This window comes from Sinocyclocheilus rhinocerous, unplaced genomic scaffold (assembly GCF_001515625.1).
Source record: "Sinocyclocheilus rhinocerous isolate Xijiao unplaced genomic scaffold, SAMN03320098_v1.1 scaffold1740, whole genome shotgun sequence".
Classification (NCBI taxonomy): Eukaryota; Metazoa; Chordata; class Actinopteri; order Cypriniformes; family Cyprinidae; genus Sinocyclocheilus; species Sinocyclocheilus rhinocerous.
In genome coordinates, this window is record NW_015651446.1 from 1,041,832 (window position 1) to 1,068,597 (window position 26,766).

General features: G+C 36.5%; 1 protein-coding gene across 1 annotated transcript in view; it reads right to left on the reverse strand.

Annotated features, from left to right (window-relative positions):
- Positions 1-26,766, reverse strand: part of LOC107712781 (dihydropyrimidine dehydrogenase [NADP(+)]-like) — a 184,713-nt gene that overhangs the window by 125,533 nt on the left and 32,414 nt on the right. Inside the window, exons 4-6 of the mRNA XM_016518117.1 lie at positions 19,013-19,069; positions 10,560-10,647; positions 3,716-3,877 (exon numbers count right to left, since the gene is read on the reverse strand). Of these exons, the coding sequence (XP_016373603.1) occupies positions 3,716-3,877; positions 10,560-10,647; positions 19,013-19,069 (307 nt within the window). The remainder of the gene's footprint in view (positions 1-3,715; positions 3,878-10,559; positions 10,648-19,012; positions 19,070-26,766) is intronic.

Consider the following 26,766-nt stretch of genomic DNA (forward strand, 5'->3'; position numbering starts at 1 on the left):
ATCTATATCTATCTATCTATCTATCTATATATATATATATATATATATAAGATATTGTCCATACAAGCATAAATTATATTTGACAAATATATTCTTCTAAATTGTAATAATATTTTATTAAATAATTTTTCATGTATATTTGATCCAAAAAAATAAAAATTATGCATTGGTGAGCATAATATACTTTTTTTTAAAACATTTAAAAAAAACAATGTTTCCAACCTTTTGACTGGTAATTTTGGGATTTGCTAAAGACTACATTTAACAGTGTTATTCAATTATTAGTATTTTTCCTGATTAACTTTAAGTTAGCATAAAAATAAGAGAAATGGCATGTAAAAATTATGCATTGGTGAGCATAATATACTTTTTTTAAAAACATTTAAAAAAACAATGTTTCCAACCTTTTGACTGGTAATTTTGGGATTTGCTAAAGACTACATTTAACAGTGTTATTCAATTATTAGTATTTTTCCTGATTAACTTTAAGTTAGCATAAAAATAAGAGAAATGGCATATACAATTAAATATCCAACATGGACCAATATAAATAAATGTAACAAAAATTTCTAATATATATAGTGTATACCTAGTGTATTAACTGTGTCTGATACGCAAGTTACTAAATACTATTTGTCATTAAAATATTAACAGTTCATTTAATTGTTGTATAAGTTTACCATGAAACACTATCTTAATCAAACCTAATGGCAAATAGTTACTCAAACTGGCAGCATTGGCATGTGGGTGGGAGTTAGTCAAACTCCTCTAAAGATGCTAATGTGCTCTGCCACCTCTGGACACCAACGCTGCATTTCCCCTGTAACTGAAAAGAGACACCAAGTTATCTGTGATTGCAGGCCAAACACAGGAGCAGCCACTGAATAACGGATAGCCCTTTTTTCTCAGGTTATCTAATTATCGGCTCGATAACCAGACTGACCTCTCACATTTAAGGAGAGAGGAGCTGCCACCTAGACAGAGATGTCTAATAAGTCACAGCAGAGGTGGGCGGCACAAGAGAGAGAGGCTGCTTTTGTAATTGCTCTTCTTATCCTTCATGAAGTAATGAAACTTAACATGCCAAAGAGCTTCCTTTTTTAGCCAGTGGTGATTGTGTGGAACAGGTGGGGTCGGGTTACAAAGGTGGGCGGAAATGAACTGTCGTGCTCGCCGTTTCCCCCTCCTAGCAGTCAGTTAAGAAACATGCTCGCCTTTGCTTAAGGTAAAGATAAACAAACCCTCCGGCAACACTGAAATACAGCCAGCTAAACTTATTCATGTCAGCGGGCATGTTTTTAAATTGCATTTGCAGTGTGTGCTTGCTCATTTACATTCAGAAGAGACCCTGAAGCTTTAAAGAGGCACAAAGGAAAGAGCAGGAACATTTATGCTGTGTTTGTGTCTAAATAATGAACCTTCAACTACTATTCACACTAAATGGGTTTGCATTATTTTGAACATGTTTACACTACTTGCAGAAAAAATTCAAATGTCTGGCCTATATTATAATATTTTTAGAATATATAATATTTTTTAATAAATATTAAAGTGGTAAGCTGATAATTATATGAATTGTATAAAAAATTAAAATAAAAAATAAATTAACTTTAGTGTGCAGTAGATTATGGAAAGGTAACCTAAATATTAAAATAGGGCAAATAAGCATGAAAAATTAAATATCCACTACTGGCTTGTATATCTATAACATCGACTGATATGAAAATTAAAACTTAAAAAAATTAAAAACCTCTAATATAGTCAAATAACTATGGAAGCTTGTTTCCACCGTGTGACTAAAAAATTTAAAAAAAGGTAATTGCGACTTCTTGTCTCACAATTCTATTTTTTTTTTATCTCACAGTTATAAACACATAATTGCGAGTTTAATATACTTTTTTCTCAGAACTGAGTAATTCTGAGTTTTTATCATATTCTGAAAAAAAAGTCAGGATTGTGTGAAAAAAGTCAGAATTGTGAGATATAAAGATGCAATTCCCTTTTTTATTTTTATCCCAAGTCAATAAAAAGCTTCCATAGATAACACATTATATTTTGTGCATCCATATTATAAAGCTATATGAACAAAAGGTACATTTGCGATTGGAGTGCTATACACAGTTTTGTGTCCTCGCTGTTGCAATATTGTTTATTTTAGTAAGGCTGGAACACTGCATTGGCCATCAACCTTCACCAGCTACAGGAAATTCCCACTTAGCAGTTCACACAATTGTGGGTCAAGTCGAGCAATCAAACCCACCCACTTTCATTTCTATTTAATTAGCAGCTACCACAATGCTGCGTATCGTCTGTAAAGCAAAACATAAATACATGAATAATGAATAACACACCTGAAGTTTCCATCATTTTAAAACAAAAAAAAATCAACGTGACCAAATTTTTTAAGTTTACAATAATAGTGCTTACGTAAACCCTGCCCTGCACGATTTCCTGTAAATTTCCTCACAGATTTGTTTAATGCAAACCAGTTTGCCAGCACTTGCTCCTTTTTAGTCACTTCCTCTGAACATGACCTGCAGATCATCATCTTGTGTTTTAGACATAAAATATCTGTTGCTTCCATTGGTTTCTGCATCTTAAGCTCATCTTGATTGACACGAGACAAGCGATTGCTCTTTTCCTCAGCGTCAGCTCACCAATGGCAAAGCTGACGTTTGTCGTGTCAGAGGACCGGGCCGCTGAGACGAATCTCGGCTGTGGCAGCGGAGAGTGTCACACATCAGGAGCTCATACTGCTGCCGACTAGAGCTGAGAGACTTCATTAACACTGGCACACAACACAACTTCTTCATGACAGCATACGAGATCCAACCAAGTGTGCCACACAAGTCCTGAAAAGTGAAGCCCCCAGGTGGATGGACCCAGTATAGGTCATAAACCCCACCCTCTTTATGTAATCAAATGGGACGAGAGACAAACTAAAGAATGGAATTACACTTCAAATACATTTTTAAAATACGTTTGGTTTTAGTTAGTCATTTGATGCAATACAAATGGGAGTGTGACGTCATGATTGGCAGCTGACAGTATTATATTAATTTTAATATTAATACTCTGCAGGAGTGTGGGCAGGACCTTGATTACGCGGCTCCACTTCGCTCACTACTGCGCAGACTCTGGTCTCTAATCAGCGCAAGATGTCGGAGCCATATTGGGACACTGGCGGCTTCACTTTTTTTATATTGGAAGAGAGTGAAGGTGCGTCGTCCATCTTTATTTACAGTCTATGGATCCAACCAAACACGAACGCACTCTTTTCTAACAGGTTAACTCCACTAAAACACAAGGGAACAGTTCTTATGCAGCAATTTTTAGATATAAAAAAACCTTAAGCATTTAGAGTTGCTCATTTTTTTTGCAATTTTCCTTTCATATGCAGTCTAATCCATCTGCCCTACGGCACATGGCTTCTCACTTAGGTGAGCCACTAAAAATGATAATACAAATTCAGTTTGACTAAAACCTAATATGGAAATCAGAGAATGAATAGGAAATATTTTCTCCCTATGAAACTCAAATATACCTTTTCAAAGCCTTGGCCCAGCGATTACTGGTTGTTGAGCTGTGATGCTCATGTGGATGATGATGACGGTTTTGAATCTGACATGCAAACATGGCCCGATTCCCAATTACTTCCTTTTACTCTCTATTGTGCATGTCCAATAAGGCAAAAAATAATGGAAAAAAGTCGTACCTCAGTGGCAAACTGCTGCAGTCCCCCGATGTTGATGGGTCCTTCCTCAGACGCATACAAGTTACACCCCCCGACACACAAGTCTGAGGTGGGACACACCATCCCACATGTCAAACCCAGTGGGTTGTCTGAGAGAATGGTCCGAGCCGCTCCATAATAATTCTGTGAACATCAGCACAAAAATGTCTTACGCAACCTAGCAAGCTACACATCTAGATCTAGCATTTTTAGTAATCGCAAACAGACAGTGATTGTAAAAATTTGGCAGCAATATGATGTTGCCATTTAAGATACCGTACTTTGGCCAAATTCCATTTGTATTTGCATATCCATACATATTTGTACATGCAAAAAATATGACAAAAAATATATGTATATTTTACTCAATACTATAGTATATACAGTATCTCACAGAAGTGAGTACACCCCTCACATTTTTGTAAATAATTTATTATATCTTTTCAAAATTGTTAAATCTAATTAAAAATAGAATATTTCATCCCATATGTGCACATCATGTATTTATTTTAATTTGTTTGTGCTTATTAGGAAAGTGTCATTTGCTTAGCAACATACTAAAGCACAGCTAAAGCAGTCTATTTTAAGTTCGGCAGATAGTAACTGTCTACATAGAGCACTTCAAATCAGTAAGTACTACTACCATTCAAAAATTTGGTGTCAGTAAGATTTTTTACTGTTTTTTGAAAAATGTTTCTTAAGCTCACCTAGGCTGCATTAATCAAAAATACAGCAAAAACTGTAATATTATGAAATATCATTACAATTTAAACTGTTTAAACTGTTTTCTATTTGAATATATTTTAAAATGTATTAAAATGTATTCCTGTGATGCAAAGCTGAATTTTCAGCCGCCATTACTCCAGTCTTCACTGTCACATGATGAAACTGTCCGTTTTTTAAGTTTTGCTGCTTAATGTTTTTGTGGTATCTATGTTACATTTTTTTCAGGATTATTTGAAATTAATTTAGTGTAACATTATATATGTCTTTCCTGTCACTTTCGAGGAAAAACAAAAAAAACATGCGTACTGGCTGAATAAATGATTTTAAAAAGGCAACATGCAGCATCTTTCAATAGCAGTTTTCAGCTATCAATGCCATTGTATACAGCATACATATAGTGAGTAGTATCTAGCTGGTCAAGTAATCACAACAATATCTGCCCACCCGACCCATTCCATCTAAAATAAAACGGCTTTTATTAGGCTTAAGTCATTTTTTTTTTTAAAGTACTATTTATTTCTATTAGTGCATGTAATAAATAATAAAAAATGCACCTTTAAAACATATAGTCATATAAGCATCCAATAGTGGCAAACTTTGCAATTAGGGATGTAACGATTAACCGCGAGCCAGTTGAAAATCGATTCAAATATGTGATGATTCAAATCGGTTGAGATGCTAAACAAATCGCGATTCATTTAGGGGTAGGAGTTTATATGAAAGTATGTCTGAAGGGAACTTACTGTCTTTAGAAAAGTTTAGATGGTATTTTTTCTTTTTATCTTGCCTCTGTATATAATACATATTAAAGTTCATAAGTGCAGAGTTGCTTTGTTTACAGCGGAAACCAAGGAAACGCTTTAAGCGCCACCTGCTGGCAGAGAGTGAATCTGCTTCTCATTCAGTTCTGCTGATTCTGTTTCATGCAGATATTTTTGTATGCATAGTTTCACAAAACTGAAGTCAAACCATTCTGTTTTTGCTTCAAATTTCGAAATTATACATTCTAATTTAGATTTAAAAACTGCTCATGTTGCATGTATGCAGCATCTTTGTTTGGATCATGATTAAAATGCAGTGGTTGCCTCTAATTTTAAAAGGAAAGAGCACAGACAAAGACTTATTTTGTTTATATGAAGAGATTTCTTTTATTTGTGTTACTTATTTATTTGATTTGGGGCTTGTTTTAAATTTAGTTTAATTTCAATTTAGGTTTGTTATTTACATTTACATTATATTTAAATTTAGTCATTTAGCAGACACTTGTATCCAAAACGACTTACAAATGAGGACAACAGAAGCAATCAAAACAAAAGAGCAATAATATGCAAGTGCTATATTAGTATATTATTATGGTGTTATATTTCAATTTCACAAAGAAACGTGCAGCATTTTGTCCAAGCAAAAATAAAAGGACACATTTAATTTATAATTTGTCTTAAATCTCATTTTGTTAAAAAACAATCGTGAATCGAATCGAATCGTGACATCAAAATCGTGATTCGAATTGAATCGTGAGTTGAGTGAATCGTTACATCCGTATTTGCAATAGTACCACATAGGCTTGCCGCGATAGACGGTGCTGACGGTGATACCGGTGTTAAGCCGCAACAGCCGGTTAAGCCGGTTACATCACTTTCCCACCGGGGCACCGACCCCCACCGTCGTTTAGATTTTTTATAGTAATAAAAATCATTTAGTTCAGTAAAAGAATAGACACTATAATTAAAAACTGAACGCGGCTGATCAATGCAGCGTGCCGAACATCAGTCGCATCACACATATCAGATTGCGCAAGGCGCTTTTAAGCTATTTAAAAGCGAAGGAAAGCGAGGAAAAGAGGGAACGCCCCGCCCCCGCGGTGATACCGGTATTACCGGTGTTGTCACACCTCGATTAACCGGTGGGAAAATTTCCTCACCATCACAACCCTAGTACCACAGTGCTCTCTTGTTTCTCTTGTCTAACAGGCCTATTCTGACAATAATCACCCCCTGACTGACATGTGTCTAGTTTTGAAAAAAGCAGTCGACATCTCTCTTCCTCAGACAGCCTTGAATTAAGGCCAGAATGCCTCAATGGCACTCGCTAAACTCACAGAATGCACGGTATGAAGGAAACCTTGACAGAACAACAGTGCAGCATAGAAAACAGTGTTCTCAGCGACACACATTAAAGCCATTCTGCATGGGCTTTATTCAAATGGTGATTGTATAAGTCAGTTTTTTGCTTCAAATGAATGACTGATATTCAAATACACAGTTGCAATGCATCCATAAGCACCGCTGTAGTACAGCTTTAAAACGCTCACTCAAAAGTCAAACAAATGAGCACAAAAACTAATTATTCCCCGCGAATAATTCACGGCATTCAACAGCAGATCTCTTATTAAAAGCATAACTCAAAGTTCACCACCGTGGTCCAGCCACGTTCTGCATCAGCTATGGATGTCACAATTACGTTTGTTACAACAGCAAAGTATGTCATCCTGATGAAGAGCTCAGGTCTGACATCTCGTGTGATGTTGGTTTGGGTTTTAGTAGATGGAGACCAGCTGGGACTGCCAATTCAAACATTTTTGTGTTTCTTAAAGGGGTGGTTCATTGCGATTTCACTTTTTTAACGTTAGTTAGTGTGTAATGTTGCTGTTTGAGCATAAACAATATCTGCAAAGTTACGAAGCTGAACGGTCAATGCAAACGAAGATATCGTCTTTTAAAATTCTGGCAGTTTAATGCCTACAAAAACGGCTGGTAGGGACTACAAGTTACTTCCCGGGTTAGTGACATGACAAACCCAGATAACCCCGCCCTCGGGAAAAGGCAACGAAGGGGGCGAGGCCATGCTGCGCTGCTTTAGAGAAGAGGAAGAGAAAACTAGAGGTGCACGTAAAAATCTATTCATATATGAATCGCGATTCTGTCTTCTAACGATTCTAATGGATTCACAAGTTTCAAAATCAATGTTCTAAAGCAGCGGTTCTTAATACTGTTCCTCGCGTCCCCCTGCTCTGCACACGCTCTACATCTCTCTCTCTCTCTCATTCAGCTCAGCTCCAACAATGAACTGTTCCGATTATGCACTTATTTTCACATAGCTATGAGAAGCGTTAAACATGGACGCGCGGTGCAGTTGCCGTACTGTACTAAAGCTTTAATCGGGATAAAACCGTATATTAAAAGCTAACATAAAGCAGTAGCATTTACAAATACCAGCGTATCTAAAAGTATGAGACAACAACAAACAAAAAACATAGGCCTACCATTAAAAGCCGTGCTTGCACAGGTTCTGCACGATCCTCTTCAAAAATATCCTCTGCTTCTCAATCGGGCTCAAACTGATAAGCGATATTAACGATGCAGTTGTTTACAATACAACCGGAGCACATGCCGCTGAGGTGAGAGGCGGGACGTTTAGATGTGCACTAGAGGCCGTTTAGCCAATCACAACACACTAGGCTAGCTAACCAATCAGAGCTCATCGCCTATTTCTGAGGGAGGGGCTTCATAAAAGAAGGAAATGATCAGCGTGTTTTTCAGAGAAGGTATGGAATAAAGGTAAATTATGTGAAAAATAATGTTTTTTTTAAAAAACGAAGCATTAACACATGTTAGACTGCACCCCATAAACAATCAAGCCTAGAAAAAAAACAGTGAACCACCCCTTTAAGCTGAGTCAACATGAGACGCAAGCCATTTTATTTCTGTAAAGTGATGTATTTCCGAGATGTAATGTAATCCACCGGGAACACAATGTAATCCGCGCTATGTAATCCATTTGGAACTGACTGGATCATGAAAAGTGGGTGTGAGTTTGTGGTGGATTGTGGAGAAATGCTGCCATTTGCAAAGACGTGAAGGCTGATGGTAATTTTATCCTTGAGAGCATCTTGAAAAACCCCAACTTCTTTTTCACACCAATCTTATTACTGTAAAACCAATGAATGTTAATTATTTACAAGTTTTTAGAAATGCTTTTACTACAACTCGCTCCCATTCACAACTCGTGTTCAGATTGACCAGTTCGGGTGTTAAATCTGGATTCTGAAGCAAAGTAAGTTTAGAAGCGCTGTTGTATGGAGCAAAGTATGAAAATACACACATGTAAATGCAGAAAAAAATGGGATTGAGATTCTTAATCTAATTAAACTACATGATGAATTTTAGATAAAGCAAGATATGCATATGTAAGACGTGACTTATGTAGCGGCATTTGAAATCCCTGGAGTCTGTTTGGAAAAAATCTAATCAACCCAAGAGCCCACTACAGATGAAAAGAAAAAAAAAAGCACAGCAAGAAAAATATGACATTTCATATTCATACAATATGAAATGTAAACATTAATACCATAATAAAAATGCCTTCCTCTACAGAAATATATTTGATATGAAAGTTACATATCTTATATTAGGAACCTGTTGTACAACTATATATATATGAAGAGTTTGGTTCCAAAATGCGATAAACGCCATTTTAACTGGTCGGTATTGAAAAGTCAATTTTTCATTTTACGCAAAATGCGATATCCGCTGAATTATTCTGTCATGTTTTCTCCCTTTTTTTCCAAACCGCGACAAACGCCAGTCTCCCTTCTCTGCAGAATGCGATAAATCCGCTCAACCAATCACAGCGCACCATTCCACGCACTCTAGACAGTAATGGCGGCGCTTTGAATACACCCGGCATCCTAGTTTTCCTCATCTACTTTGTACTTTGGGATCAACAAACAAACTTAGGGCTGCACGATAAATCGCATCTCGTCAGTAAAGCCGGTTCTGTGATTAATACGTGCTTCATCACGTGCTTTCAGATGGAGCGGCATTTATACACAGAGCCATAGATCACTGCAATATCGTGTTCATAATCGCACCATAATAAAAATGCCTTCCTCTACAGAAATATATTTGATATGAAAGTTACATATCTTATATTAGGAACCTGTTGTACAACGTAAGGGGAAATATATGAAATGTGATGAGTTAGATAATAGTTCTTTCTGTTTGTTTTGCTGTTTATTATTGGGCTGATGTGTCCCTGATTTGTTGGCTTGCTATATCTGACTTTTTTATGCTAAAAGAAATTATGATACCTAGAAATAGACACCCATGTCTGTCTAGTCCATGTCTGTTAGCTTTGAGGCCATCTATATGTGAGTGTATTACAAAACATTATAGCTTTTAGTGAATACATATGCATTTCAAATACTCTTTCTCTTCCTGGAAAATGGACCAAAAATACAGATGACTCATCCTGCATGCACAGGGGTATAATAAGAATTTCTGTCCAATAAAATGCTCTTGAAAATGGCAATGTCCCCTCTTCCTAATGTGACCTGCAACTGACTAGCAATAGAAAGTAGCTAAACATGTTTTGCCAGACTACAGTATGACGTAAACTAAAGGCTATTGATTAAAAATTATAAGAACAATTAATATAAAACAAAACTAAAGGATATATATATATATATATATTGTACTTTTGGAAGCTGAATGTAAGGGAAATGTCATTTTGGAATTTCTGTGGTTTAAAGTTATATTGTTGTTCATGTATGTTCATGATGAAAATGTCTTTTATTGTTGTAATTAATTTATAGCATGAACAAGATGACCCGTTGAATTCATTTTGGGAGCGATGATTGATTGAATGTATTTTTAGTCCAGTGCCTGTATATAAGATTAGTATTGACCAAGTTCAGAGGCTGTCATATGTGGATCAACTTACTATGTTGTGTATTTTCAACAGTTTCAACATGAAAAATAACTTATGAATAATAAATTTTTTTTTTTACAGATTTAAAAAAAACAACAACTGCTAAAACATTACTAAAACTTTAACTTAAATACTAATCATAAATTATTCATATTTAATATTAATTAATTAATTAATTAATATTAAAACTTTAAATATTGATAAAAAACTATAACAGTATCTCAATTATACGCCTAGTGACATCACTGTGAAGGAAAGTTGTTTCAGAGACAGAGCAAGATCTCACATTTCGATAAAACATTACAAAGTCAAAACTTTACTTCAGCTGAATTGAGCACAATAAGACCAGAGATATTTATTAAGAAAGTCAATTTGCAGATACGCTACATACCTTGTTTGCTATACTGGTAATGAAGGCCTTTATGTTCAGATTGGTCGGGCAGCTTTTCTGGCACGGTGCATCTGCACACTTCAAACATCTGTAAGAAAATAAGACTTTGCTTGAAATACCCCACATGCAATGCAAAATAAAGTTATTTACAGTAAGAACAGAGAACTTTGTGTTGTCGCCCCACTGGAACGCCACATTCCAGCCAATTACAAACACTCTACGGCACCCAGTGGAAATCAATCCCCAGCTTTTGTGCCGGAGGACTTTTCTTACAGCAGCTACATCACAAAAGGCGCCATATTGATGACACACCAGTTTTGAATGACAAATAGGATAATTTGGAGCCGCCCAATTAAATATTCATGCCCAATCAGAATGGATGTGGTACGTTTGGCCCCTGCGTGTGAATGGCGTGTGACAGGAGGCAGCCGACTGGGGCTGCTGGGAAGGAAGGGAGGGAGGGCTGCTACTGTAGCTCACAATCATTATTTTGCATTTTACAAACATGCAGCTGTTTAAAAATTCACCACGCTAATGACTTCAGATGATGTATCAGTAATTTGGAAGAGTGCTTTTTCCTTTACAATGAGCACAAAGGGGGGAGGACTTACAACTAGAACAGAGCAAACCAAAGCGGGAAAGGAGACATGGAAACAAGAGAGGAAAAAAAGACTCCCTGTCGTCTTTGATGTGAAACGCACAACTTGTGCCACATATGTGGACACAAAAAGTACAAAAAAACACATCGGTAAGAGTAGAGTAAACACTCAAGTAATACCTGCACGTTTAGATTCACACACAGCTGGATGCCCATAATAATCCCGTCTCACAATTCTCAAAGCTCGCCGCGGACTAGAGTGCACAAGGCTGCCATTAATACCACTTACCGGGGTGACAGTGGGGTAATTACTGTAGTGCAGCGGCCAGGTACTGGCAGGTACACAGTGCAACCGTCCCACTTTTATAAACCAGGGTGGCTGATCATAATGTGACATTAGCTTTGACCTGCTTTTCTTTATTTGATCATAAATTATCCTTAGCCTAAAGGATTAGGAATATTGCAGGAGTCTTGGCCCGGGGGAAGGGTCTGGAGTGGGCTTTGATGCTGAGATGAAGGCTAATCTCGGAGGATGCCGGCCTATCGCACTTCTGATCTGCGCAGAGATGATTAATACAGAGAGGGGACACCGAGCAGCTGCGGGAAGGCATAAAGCCATACTCGCATAAATATCTCTCTCCCTGGCGTTCTTCTCCGCTTATTGTGAAGAAAAAAGCACTCTTCTAAATCAGCGATATATCATCTGTTATGATCATCGCCGGGTGTATCTTACAAAATATGTATGTAGAACATGAAACAGTGCAGTGGTTCATATTCAGCTTGTACAATGAATACATTAGTGCACATCAGTGTTAATTTTGACAGCAAATTTTGATTTAGTTTTAGTCATAGTCTTTTGACTAAAATGCCATTTAGTTTTAGTCATATTTTAGTCATCTGAATTGTTTTTAGTTTTAGTCTAGTTTTAGTCGACTAAATATCGATGCAATGTACTGATACACGTTCTCCTTGCTCTTTACGTTCACTTAAGATGTAATCAACTGTGTTTAAGTGAATACTCGTCAAAACGGACAATTCAACATCATTTTGTGTGTAATTCTCCGTTCATGCGACGCGAAAGAGTACTCGCGTGCTGAGACACGCTTTCAGTGTGTGTATGCTTCAGTGTCTGCGCTCAGAAAACCGGACAGAATTGAGTTCTCTCTTGCGTCGTCAGATTTATCCATATGTCTGCTCTTCTCTTACTCCCACATATAGACATTTTTGAACATTTTATGAGACGTGCAGCAAGTGTATGTTAACTCATGTCCCGCCTGTTCATATGTACGCACAGCGTCGGCGCCACGGGGGGGCCTCCGAACCACGCAGCAGATTCGTTCTGAATGAATCTCTTCCCAAATTGTCCCTCCCTAACATTTTCGTCTCGTTTTTATTCGTTGTCGAGTCACGCCTACCTTAAACAGCTCGTTCTAACACTCCCCCACATGTCTACGTCACGATGTGGGAAGATGATCGGCTTTCACCGTGGACGATGCGGAGTGCAGCCCGGGGTCGTCACATGTGGTTGCCGTAAGCCCGCCGGCTGCTCCTTCGTCAAATCCACCGGCCGCCGCTCACTCTAGCCGCAGGCCTCCGCTCACTCAAGGCCGCCGTGTTTGTTTGTAATTTCTCCGATCACAAATGTTATGTTTACGCGGTCCGTAATTATGTCCCCACTGGATGCAACAAATGCCTCGTTTATAATGGGTTTTAATGTTTTTGTCTCGTCGCTCCGGCTGGACAGGGTATCACAATATGGTAGGGGCGTAACATTTCCGTCACACGCTTGAGGTATTCGGCCAATCACAACGCACTGGATAGCTGGCCAATCAGAGCACACCTCGCTTTTCAGACCTATGAGCTTTGTAAAAATCGACGCGTTTCAGAAAGGCGGGGCATAGAGGAGAAACAATAATGTACAGTATGTGGAAAATAATGCGTTTTTTGAACCTTAAACCGCATAAACACATTGCATTACACCAAATACACAAAATAATGTTCTTTTTAGCAACATCATATGACCCCTTTAAAGCTCATGTATAGTGAAAAATGATAAAAAATAAAATAATATAGTTCTATCTAATGTAGATACACTTTAAAGTTCAAAACAAAACATTTCAAAAAATCTGAAACAAAACAAAAAATCTGTCAGTTTTGATCATTTTAATGCATCCTGAATATAAGTATTATTTCTTTGAAGACGTTGTGAAATCAAAACTTTTTTTTTTGCGGCTTTTAATCCATGTATGACATCATCTACATTGTCTTCCACGAAAACGGACCAAAAACATTGAAAAATTCAATTTGATGTACATCTCATTAAAGTATATTATGCATATATCTGCATTTTATTCACCTTTAGCTATTCTGCTCTCACTGAAAAACCCATATTGACCACTAGTTAAGACAACACAACCAAGTCCACACGTAGAAATCAACACAGCATTCTGCAACTTGGCTTGCCTCAATGAGAAACCGTGTGAACTGCACCAGTATGCAGTGATTAGCCAATCACAACAGAGGTCATTTGCACAGAAGTCTGCAAGGTACAGCAACAAAAACCTGCTAGTTTATTTCTAATTGTCAGAGAGAGGGTGAAAAACAGCCATGCAAAACTAAACGATGTATGTTTATTGTGCAAAAAACCTTGACTAATGTTCTAAGTGGACTTCTGGGGAAAAATAAAATGCTACAAAATTCTAAGCTGACACACATGGCCCAAAAACAGCTGTTCCATGGCAGGTCGAAATGTATAAACACATTCATAAAGATGAGACCCAACAGATCAAAATGAGAATCTGTGAGAGGGGCACCTTCAGTTGATTGCGGAGCGTTTTTTTCTCTCTTTTCAAAAACAGTAGCTCGGGGGGGGCAAAATGAGAAAGAGTGAGAATAAAATAACCTATTCCCTCCTCTGACATGCCGAGGCTCCGCGCTACGGCTGTGGACAGGAATACCATTGTCTTTTTTCTCCTCCCAAGGTAACATTAAAGACACGGCACATCCAGACACATTTTAGACCCTCATCTGTCTCCCCTGGCCAGCAGCCCAAGTGCTTAGCAAATGTCAACAGAAAATAATGCACACACGAAGGCAATCTTATTTGTTCAAGAATTGCTCTAGGTCACAGCAATTCAGCTGGGCTTTGAGAGCAGCGCTCAGGAAAAGACTGGCTTGCAGTGCAGTGCATTAGATACAGTACCGGGGCTTTTCTGAGCTGTAACGCAATCAAATGTATACACAATTTTTCCTTTCTTTCCTTCCCGGTTTTTTTTATTACCCTCCCCAAAAAATAAATAAATAAATAATCCAGTGCATTCAAATGAAAGGAGCTGTTGATTAGCGGACCGCTGCAAGCTGATTTATTCTCCCCCCTGCTCTCTCTGCTTCCTACCTTATCGTTTTACTTGAGTAATAATCTAGCGTTTGAATGTTTTCTATGATGAGCGTATTATGGGGTTCTAGAATATGCAGGAAGCTAATCTCCCAATTCATTGTTTTCATTATATCTGAACCAAAATGAACCCGCAACGGGAAAAGTACAATTCAATAAAACCTAGGCATCCTAGGATTTGCCATTTTAATGATTCCTTACCTTTATAAATTAGTTGTCGCCACAAATTCAGCTCTTCACTTTTTCTTGGAGAAACTAATAATTCTGTTCATAATCTTGGGGTTGCGGCAAATTGTATCTTCTTTTTATCAAGGGGTGTTTCAGGAATACAACAAAGGACTTAAAAAAGCCCAGATGAATGCAGCACTAAAAGCATCAAGAGTAGAAAATGTATAGAAATCTAATGATTTCTATTTATAGAAATCTAATGATTAAGAAGAAGAAAGATCGAGAAAGATTAACAAAAATACTGGAGCTGTGGCATTCTGGGTAGTGCATGTGTTCATGACATTTGCTCGGCTTGTGTCATGACAACATAGGGTTGGTGTAAAATAAATAAAATAAAATAAAATAATTAATAATTTAATTTTTTTATTAAACTTATTTTATTAATTTTAAAAATAATTGTTGTTTTTGACAGACACTTGGCCTGGTGGTTAGTTGCAGAACTCATAATGTGCAAACGTGGGTTTGAATCCAATTTGCGACCTTTTACCTCTTTTTTCCCCATCCATTTCCTCTCTACTATGCTATTAAACAAAAACAGCATAGATCCCAAAAAAAAAATAAAAAATAAAAATTATTAACCCCTTCTCTATCCCCCACCACCATTGTGGCATGGGGACATAAATGACATACCCAAAATAAAAAGGTTGCTGCTCATGTGTCTTTCTGACTAGATACATAATCAACATATGTTTATAGTATATACTACAATAAAGCCAACATGGAATAAAAATGTATCATATTAATTTTTATTGTGCAAAAAGTCTGAGACAACTACAGAACTTTTCTAAATTAATTAAAAAAAATATTAAAACAAACATTATATTTTTTTATATTCATTATATTTATATTATTAATTAAATTTTTATCATAAGTTATCAGCATAACAATCCAGGTCAAAGTTAAATATGAAGTTGAACTTGTTATCCTCCATTGTTGAAATCTCCCTCCAGTGTAACCCATATCTAAGTTACTATTTAATCTGAAATACAGTAAAAAACATCGTCACAGTGAGTCAAATGATCAAATGTTGAGATCATTACCAGTCACAAACCTTCTGTTTTATTCTGAATTGTGTTTTAGTGCTTTGTTTTACATTATGTTAACTCTCATCCATGGCACAGGCTGGGCTGAACACATGCGTATGCAGTGTTGAATCTGTCTTGCCTGATAGACGCATCTGTGTCAGTCTGCTCGGGCATCTGGATGCAAGTTTAATGATGTCAGCTGTGCAGCTCGGCTGGGGACAGTTGGGAAGCGAGCGCCAGGTGAGGGGAGATTTCTCTGTGCGCTGAGGGTTAGGACAGCGGCCGTCAGAACTGTCAAAACCACCCGGCCTAGGTCTGTCTGAGATCAGGGGGATAACCAACAGCTGCAAACACAGCAGACTGAAAAATGAAGAGCCAGAGACCTGCATGGCTCTGTGCACGCGCGCGCATGTGTGTGTGTACGCACAGATCTCCACCTGAAGGATCATATGCATTTGATTGACATCGCTAAAAGCTGTCATTTCAGTAAAAGATGTAGAACATGCTCTAGAAGTGACATTCCTAATCCAGCTGTGGCTAATCTAACTATAAAAATGCCCACTCAGGTGACAAGAACACAAACCGCAAACAGTAATTTTAAGGGTGCAACCATCGGTCAGAAATGCCGTTTTCCTTTTTGAGGTATTTAAAGTTAAACGGAATCAAATGCGTGGCTATCATGGTAACATATACGGCGGGATAATTTAAGATCTGTCAAAGTGGAAAAGTAAGGTTAAATGTACATGCCTGCTGCACGCTTTCACCTCTCATCTTAATTGCTTTGACACTTGTGTTTTTTTAACCAGTTAAAGCAGACTCTCGGATGGTCCGGTGAGAGCAGGCCTTTGTTCCGATATACAGCATAGTTTGCATTTATGAAAGTCAAGCTGCAACATGCAGGTCACTATATATAGAATCCGCATATTAGAATGATTTCTAAAGGATCATGTGACACTGAAGACACTGAAAATTCAGTTTTGCATCACAAGAATAAATTACATTTTAAAAAATATTGAAAGTAGAAAACAGTTCTTTTAAATAGATTAACATTTCAGCAAATACATGCTAGCAGTGATAAAAAGCTAAGTTTTAAAAACCTACTCTAAGGATATTTTTAGTTAATTAAACATTGATCTTGCTGATTAAAAAAAGAAAGCTATACCTGAACGGAGTTGCAACTTTTTTTCTTCACTTCTTCACAAATTTCAGGTGGTAATAACCTAGATGGCTTTTAACATTACTAGAGTGTTGCGAGCAGTTGCTAGATAGTTGCATAAAGTCAAAAGAGCCTACAGCATTGTGGGATGAGTTAGTTTTCTATGCAACATTCAAATCACTTACCTTTTAGCAATAGTAACAGTAACAGTTACCTTAGCAAGTGCTGCTAAAAAGTGAATGTTATCAACACATCACTTGCTGAAGACCACAGAGATCAGCCTACAAGCTTGTCGTGAGTAATCTAACAGAATCTCACAATTAACACAGCTGCTCTGACCTGAGATCAGGTGTGGCGTGGTGGTAATGAGCAGAGGTAACGGCTGAAACGACCCAACCACTGATCAGTAAGAATTAAAGGAGAGAGCACACACATAGCTGACAGGGGGGAAAAAAGGACGTAGCACAAGCACTACGACTCGTGTGCCACTTATCTCCAAATCCTCACTTTATGAAATTATTAAAAAAAACACATGGACCTGCATTATTCAAGTGGGTGTAATCGTTCACTACCTTCATATGCCACCATTTTAAGCGCTGCATGGCATTTAATAAGAAAATGTTACAACTACTGTATATTTATCAAAATGACATTTCTAATATCAAATCTGGTAACATTCCAAAATGACGATACAATTTTGAAAAAGAATGCAGAAAAAAATATATTTCTTAAAAGTAACTTTTATATTTTCTGAGAAACAAAACTGCCACGATTTCAGAGTCTGCCTAATGACCTTGCTAAGGGAGTGTTGTGAATGGTTTCTGGACAGTATTGCTATTGTTATCAAAAACTATTAGATACAGTTTTTATTAATTAAAAAAAAAAGCTGAACTAAAATTACATATAAATTATTAGATCAAAACCCTTAACAAAAATTAGAAATGTTGCCCAACTGAAATAATATAAGTTGAAGTACTAATTTGACTAATAATAAAACTGAAATAAAAAAATCAATTAAAGCTAAATAGAAACATTTAAAGGAAAGAAATCAAATGTGACCCTGGACCACAAAAGCAGTCTCAAGTCGCTGGGGTATATTTGTAGCAATAGCCAAAAATACATTGTATGGGTCAAAATTATAGATTTTTATTTTATGCCAAAAATCATTAGAATATTAAGTAAAGATCATGTGATTTATACAGCTTTCATATGATGTATAAATCTCAATTTTGAGATTTAAGACTGGTTTTGTGGTCCAGGGTCACAAATTAGAAAAGCTGTCTAACTGAAATAAAATAAGTTGAAGTTGAAGTACAAAAATTACTTAAACTAAAGCTGAAATAAAAATGCTAAATAGAAATATTAAAAAATAATAATAAAAATGACAAAAGCATATAAGAAAATGACAATTTTAAACAAATTGAAATAACTGAAAACATAAAATAAAAGCCAATATGAAATATGAATAAGTACCATAATAGTTTATGGTTACACTTTATTTTAAGAGTAAGCTTAGTAAGGGATCTAAAATATGGTCATGCAGAATAAGGCATTACATTTGCTTTATAAGTACTAATAAACAGCCAATATGCTAGTAATATGCATGCTAATAAGCAACTAGTTAATAGTGACAATTGGTCCCTAAACTAAAGTGTTACCTAGTATATAAATAATATTAAGATAACACTGGATGTTCTTGGGTGGTTGCCAGAGTGTTGCTGGGTGGTTTACTATGAGTCCTTGGAAGCTTGTGGTCCTTTCAATATAAGTCTATTGGCCTGTTTTATCATTTGCTGAATGAAAACGGTAAGTCTGGATGGTTAGAAAATCTTTCCTCAATAAGCCTCATGATTTGAGTTATAACTCATGTCCGTAACAGTGTGCAACAAGTGACAGTTTTATGCGAAAAAACACAGTAATAGGTATGAGCAACAACAACAGCGACACTCGTTTTAGCATTAACTGAAGAAGAAAAATCACTATAAGCTATTCAGAAAAAGCAAAGGCCCTGATGTCATTTTGAAGGTGAATCTTCGGCCTTGATCCCTGCGCTTGAGGGGGTTGAATATATAAGCTCTCTCCCCTACAGTGGTGCATTGACAAAGGTCACTCAAAGTCCTCTCAAGGTCCGGACCATTTGAAATCCAATTGAAATTCATATATCTACTGGATGTGTGTGGGGATGCTTTAAGGGCAATGTTTACCCCCAGCCAAGTTCATCACGCTCTCCGGAGTTACAGAGGGGTTAACAACGCCCGGCGCGCAGCCCGATGGACAATCAGAGCAAATCAGCGTGCAGACGGATGACAGCCGTTACATCCGTGTGAGTCATAAGCTTGCATTTAGGGAACGGACGGCCATCTTTCAGTGTCGTGACAGTGTGGACGCGGCTCCGCTGACTGATCAGACACCAGAGAGACGGAGAGTGGTTTGAATAATGTGGAGCACTACGAGGAGCGAGGCAGGAGGCATGAGCGAGCATTCATTAGCCCCTTCACTAATGCTGTGACTGGACACCGTACCCCTGACCTTCACTCTGACCTCCGCAGCTGCGGACAGGCCACACAAGTTCTGCCGCCCCTCACCACCTGGAGTCGCTTTCAGGTCTGGAAATCAGTGCCTGGGGCTTGAAAAAGGATCCAAATAAAAGATCCTGCTTGCTTAGTTAACAGGTGATTGCCTACAGCGCCTTCCACTCCTTCTCACTGAGTTCACAGACACGCTCTGCAGGAAGGAGCCATCTTGACAGGAAAAGGAAATAGGTGAACAGTGAACTTCTGGGGAATAATTAGCTTAATAAAACAGACAAAATGTAGATTTACGTTTCTTTTTTTTCCAGCTCATTTTATCTTTCCCACCATCTGAAATGTAACTGGTTTATTTACAAATATCAAATGTGTGATTTTTCTTTCTTTCTTTTTTTTATTATGAATTGTCATGTGCACTACCTACAAGTTTGGAATCATTAAGATATTTTTTAAAATTAATATTTTATTCAGCAATGATGCATTAAATTAATTAAACATGACAGTAAAAACATTTACAGTATATTGTTATAAAAACATTCTATTTCAAATAAATGCTGTTCTTTTTCATCAGAGAATCCTAAAAAAGTAATAGAAAATAATAGAAAAAAAAAAAAAAAATTAAGCAGCACATCTGTTTTCAACATGTTGATAACAATAATAACTAGCCCTGGTTTCCTTACATGTTCAAGTTTTAGCAATTTCATATATTTTTATGCTGTTGCTTGCTTCTTACAGTTCATAAGATATTTTCATGAAGGATTTACAGTTGAAATCAAATTAACATATTACAATGATTTCTGAAGTATCATGTGACAATGAAGACTGGAAAAATTGCTAAATATTCATCTTTGCCTTCACAGAAATAAATTACATTTTAAAATATATTCATATAGAATACAATTATTTTAAATTGTAATACTATGTCACAATATTACTGTTTTTTTAATCAAATAAATTCAGTTTTTGAACAGTAGTGTAAATGCAGTGGCCAAAAGAGGTGTGGGAAGAACTGAACTGAAGATTAAATTCGGCCCTTAATTTTCCTCAGCAAAAGAAAATTGAGTACATCAGGTGTGCCACAGCAGAGGAACAGTTAAGCTACGTTATTTTGCTTCCTTTAGCTTGGAGAGCGTAAGAAGAGGGTCTGCCAGTTTCCCATTTCTATCAGGAGATTAATGACATGATTGCCTAAATTCATTCTCCAGCACTTGTTTTTGGGTAAAAGGTTTATAGATATTCATTCTGAAGGTCTGCGGAGTGATTTGTGCAGCGTGAAATTGGTGAAGTGTAGCTAACCTTGTTAACTTCCTCAATTAAAGGCATGTCGCAGACTTATTTCCGTGTGATTATACACTGAACGCCTTGGAACAGGCGTACTTGAGGGAAGGAACCTTTTCCATCGGCACCAATCTGCGCTCACCTCTGCCACTCCACCAGCCTACCACAGGGTCAGATATAAGCTTTTTTTTTTGCATCTAATACTCTCCCTTTTATTCTGTTTTTGTCTTGGTAATTAGCAGGTAAAATCACATTTACTTCGGCGGACTGCGGTGGGCAGCAGCGGTGCACAGCACGACATCAGATAAATCCTGTGAGACAAAACCACACTTCAATTTGATTTCACCTGCAAATATTTCATGGAAATATCTTATGAACTGTACGAAGCAAGCTTAAAAAATATCAAATTGTTAAAACGTGAACATGTAAGGAAAACCAGGGCTAGTTATCACACAGAACTGACATTTCTTCCTCAGAATAAAGAAAAAAGAGGATGTGCTAAAACCTAAGGCACATGGACATGAATGTATTCGTATTTACATTCGCATGTATAAGCACGCTTCCTTATATGCTTACTATCATAACCTTTGCCATCGATCCAGCCAATTAGCACAACCTGGCCATAATTCATAAGCCTGGCAACTAACGGACAATTTTCCATGAAGGGAATTTAATTAATTGCTATTTTGTTGCTGTTTGTGCATCCCTGATGATGTATTTATCTATGAGCCGCTTAAATATTGCTAGGAATTATGTTCATATACAGGCAGTTCACTGTAATCCTCCTCGATCTCTTCTAATGAAGTTAAGCAGATTAGGGGAGATTTTTACAACGCTTGCTGTGAGCACCGGATTCTGTCATCTCAACACACTCCTCAATAAATCTATTCTTGCACCATGGATCAGTGAGATGAAAGTGGATGAGAAATTAATTTAATACTCTTATTATTTTTTTAATATACAGGACTTTAATATAGTCACTTTAGAAGCTACTTTATATTCAAAGAAGTTCTAGGCTGTCAAGAAACGAACAATGATGAACAACCTGCTTAGCTATTTTAGTGACGATGAGGTCACTGTGCTAATTTAGAGATTCCCGTCGTTGGATGACCTAAGTAAGTGCAAATGACTAAACTAGTCACCACAAACGAAATGGGTCAACTAAACACTGCCATATGACCTAAACTGTTTGTATAAGTGCCACAAATGACTGAACTAGTCATCACAAACTAAACAGGTCAACTAAACGCTGCCATATGATCTGAAATGTTTGTACAAGTACCACAAACGACTGAAGTAGTCATTTAGATCAACTAAATGCCATTGTGTTATCTAAAGTTTTGATGGAAGTTGAATGACTAAACGGGTCATCACAAACTAAACAGGTAAACTGAATGTCCCTGTATAACCTAAAAGTCTTCATTTAAGTCCCAAATGACGTAACTAATCTTTAACCAGATTTTAACTAGTCTTCGAATTGATTGAATGTGTTATCACAAACTAAACTAGTTGACTAAATTAATCTTTAAGTACTACAAATGACAGAACTAGTTATCACAAAGTAAATATATTAAAGGGGTCATATGATGCATTTTTAAAGATCATTATTTTGTGTATTTGGTGTAAAGGCAGAATTACCTCCTCTCCTAGGTTCACGAAACGGTCGTCCTGACATGGCTGCTTCAACACTAACTGCGGTTACTGAAACCACGCCTTCTTTCTTTGAGTTTTAGCTAAGGTTTTTGTTTAAGTACCATAAATGACTAAACTAGTCTTAAGAAACTAAATGGGTGAACTAAATGCCACCATATGATTTTAAGTCTCTGTTTAAGCACTACATACAAAAATGACAGAACTAGACATCACAAACCAAAGAGGTCAACTAGACATCACTGTACTGTATGGTCTACAGTTTTCAAATTGATTGAATACGTTATCATAAACTAAACAGGCTAACTACATTAATCTTTAAGTAATACAAATGACAGAACTAGTTATAAGTAAATAAATTAACTAAATGCCACTATTTTATCTAATGTTTCTGTTTAAGTGCCATAAATGACTGAACCAGTCTTAAGAAACTAAACAGGTCAACCAATTGCCTCCATATGACTTAAAGTCTATAAGCACTACAGAACTAAACAACACAAACCAAAGAGGTCAACTAAACCTTGCTATATGGCCTACAGTCTTCAAGCTGATAAGACCTGTTATCACAAACTAAACAGGTTAACTACATTTGAAGTGGCGGAAATGACTAAACACGAACCAATCACCAGAAAATGACCTACAGTCTTCATTCAAGTGCCACAAATGACAAACGGTGTGGCTTGAGTTACAGTATGTGTCAAAGTTGAATACTTAGTAATAAGGGTTTGCACAGAAATGTGAGCAATAATACTAGTGGTGCTGGCTTAGTACTAAAAAGAAAGATATAAGCATGAACACTGCGGCTGATATCGTGCTCCAGAGAATCAAATTAAACATTGACAGGTTAGCCGAACGCAGTTTGCTCCGGGTCACCATATAGCTGATCTGGAGCCCTAAGGGACGCCTTCTCCTCGCACAAATTAATACCTTCGAGAGGCCGACTGAACAGTGCCAATTATTAAAATAAACACATTATTATTATTATGATTATTATGATGATTATTATTATTATTATTATTGATTATGATTGTTATGATTATTATGATTATTATTATTATTTAAATTATACATTACTTATTATACATTTATATATTATAAATTACATACTTTTAGTTATAAATATATATTAATAATAATAATAATAATAATAATAATAATAATGCATTTAATTTTAAGAGTACCTGTCATAAAATGCAGCTCAAAATGTTTCACATGTCAGAATAAAACATTATTGATAAAAAAATTTTTTTAACAAATTGTGAAATTTTTGTGAAGTAAACAATTGTTCAGCCCATGTTTTCCTATTTTATCTACTGATAGTCGAGTTGGAATCTGACTTCAAGCTCAAGCCATGCGTGATGGTTGGGAAAACTTACAGCAACGCGTAATGCAATTTCACATGCAAACTTGACCGTGAATATTTTTTTTATTTATCCAGTTCTCAGGTGACAGTTGGTCCCCTCTCAGAACTTGACAGCTCGCATCAATCACAACCCTTGAAGTGTTTCCACTCAGTGGAACGAATCCAGGGATTCTTCTGCATTTAAACCTCTTCTTAAAGGAGACATATTATGCCCCTTTTTACAATATGTAATATAAGTCTCTGGTGTCCCCAGAATGTGTCTGTGAAGTTTCAGCTCAAAATACTCAACAGATCATTTATTATATCATTTTGAAAATGCCTATTTTGAGTGGAAGCAGAAACACGCTGTTTTTCGGGCCCGTGTCTTTAAATGCAAATTAGCTGATGCTCCCGCCCCCTTTTCCAAAATAGAGCTGAGCCATTACAACTCGAACCTGCTAAAAACATCTGTTTTGGTTCTGATCATGTTTATCGCGCTGAAATCATGCGTTTTAAACCATATGAGTTTAAACTTCAGATATACGGTTTTCTGAGCGCACACATCCGAAGCACATGGACAGAAAGCTGCTGTCACAGCATGGGAGTACTAAACTAAGTTCTCATTCACACACAAAAAGTCAGATTTTCATGATATGTCACCTTTAAGGTAAATCATGTGACGAAGCACACAACAGGACTAATGACAACAAACATTAGTAATATTCAGTTAATGATTCAGAGGATGGTTGTAAAACACTAAACTAAATTGGTCTTTGGTTCTGTTATATACATATATATATACACAGTAAATATACACAGGTTTTTTTTTTCAATTTGACCATAGATGGTTAAGCGAATGTGGTAAGAAGCATGTAGCTTAACAAAAACTATGTTTCAAAAGAGCTTTGAAACACTGTTCAACTAATAAATCACTTCACTGATGTAAACGGTGTTCATATTTCTATGACAGCACTGAGTTTGTCAGCACTGCCTGCTTGAGTCTCTTACAGTAGCGACGGTGGCAAAGCCAGCGGTTGGTAAGGCACGTGGCGGGCACGAGGAGTTTGGAATCTAATAACAGATCGCCCTAAGCTCGCCCATTCTGACTGACATTCAATTTACATGATTACAGACAAAGTGCAAGTCAGAGTTTTTTTTAATTACATTTCCCTCCCTCATCTTTCCATGCTGCTCTCATCTAACTGAGTGGCATTAACAAATGTTTTATTTTATGTTGCTCAAACAATAAAAGCACAATGATATGGAAATTGATAATTATTGCACTGTCTGAGCTTGTGGGTGACAAGGAAATATTGCATCGGGAAGCAGAGATATTTGGGAAATAATGTGCGTGGGCACCACATTCTCAGAGCGCTCTCTCTGCGAGCCAAAGTCTGTGATTTGAATAACTCAATAACGCCGCTCGCACACACACATATGATTTACACTGCAAAAATCAAACTTCAGCTCCTTTGACAATGACGAGGGACAAAAAATAGCAAATATTCAAATATGATGATCAATTTAAAGGGGTGGGATACATTCTGTCTGAATGTGAAGGTGAGTAGCCTGTACATTAAATCGCTGGGACCAGAAGCCCATTAATACCATACCATTATGCACCTATTACCTATAAAAAAATTCAAACATCCCAATTTGACTATTAATGCTGCCTCAATGTAGAATAAACTGAATTGTTCAAAGCTACAAAATTTATTCAAAAATACAAAAATTATATACAAAAAACGTATATACCATATGCCGTTCAAAATTGTGGGGTCCGTAATTTTAAAGAATTTAATATTATTAGAAATATTAAAAAGGAGGTATTACAATGATCAAAAGTGACATTTATAATGCTAAAAAAGACGTCTATTAAAAAAAATGCTGTTCTTTTGAACTTTCTATTCGTCCAAAAATACTCAAAATGTATCATGGTTTCCACAAAAATATTAAGCACCACAACTGTTTTTAACATTAAAAATAATAATAAATATTTATTGAGCACGAAATCAGCATATTAGAATGATTTCTGAAAGATCATGTGACACTGCTTTGTAATCACAGGAATAAATTTCATTTTAAAATATATTAAAATAGAAAACTGTTATTTAAAATTGTAATAATATTTCACAATATTACTGTTTTTACCATTTTTTTTTTATAAAATAAATGCCTGAGTGACTTCTTTCAAAAACATAAAAAAAATATTTTGAATGGTAGTGTGTGTGTGTGTGTGTGTGTGTATTTATATATATATATATATATATATATATATATACACTGACTGTATATATATTTGTAATGTGCCTTTTAAAAACTCACAACACAAAAAAAAGCAAAATAGCATTTAATAACTACAATAATTAAATATTAAAAAGCTTTACTAAAAAGATGGGTTTTGAGCAGTTTCCTATACACAAATATACACTTGTCATTCATATTCACATTCTGCGACGAGCAGATTAACAGTCCTCAAGAGATTTAGAAACGTTCCTTTAGTATAAATGTGATTAATAAGGCTCATTACATGTAGTTTTACAACACGCTCCTCATCAAATCTGTGATATGGTTTTTAAGAGATCCCTATCAATAATAGTTCTCAGCCAAAAAGCTTCAATAATAACTGCATCTTCCCACCCTTCAGACAAAAAAAAACAAAAAACGAAAAGAACCTAAAGACGCTGACAAGACCAGCTGTATATGGAAATCTCATTAAAGAAAAAGCATGACAGAAAGCAGCCCATCCCGACTCTCAACCCATTCAGATGATTCCAGTGCTGCTGGTACCACACACACAGCCAGCTGAGCAGGCATAAAAGCTCTTTGTGTTTTCCTTTATACATTAAGAAGCACTTATTAAGGGTTTCTATTAACATCAAACCCCAACATTGTAATCTCCTCCCCTTCGCCTGAATGGATTAGGCGCCGGATACGGTGCTCTAATCCACGAAGTGGAGGCTAAATCCTGTGAGGAAAAGAGGAAAGTGTGGCATTATGGGACGGGT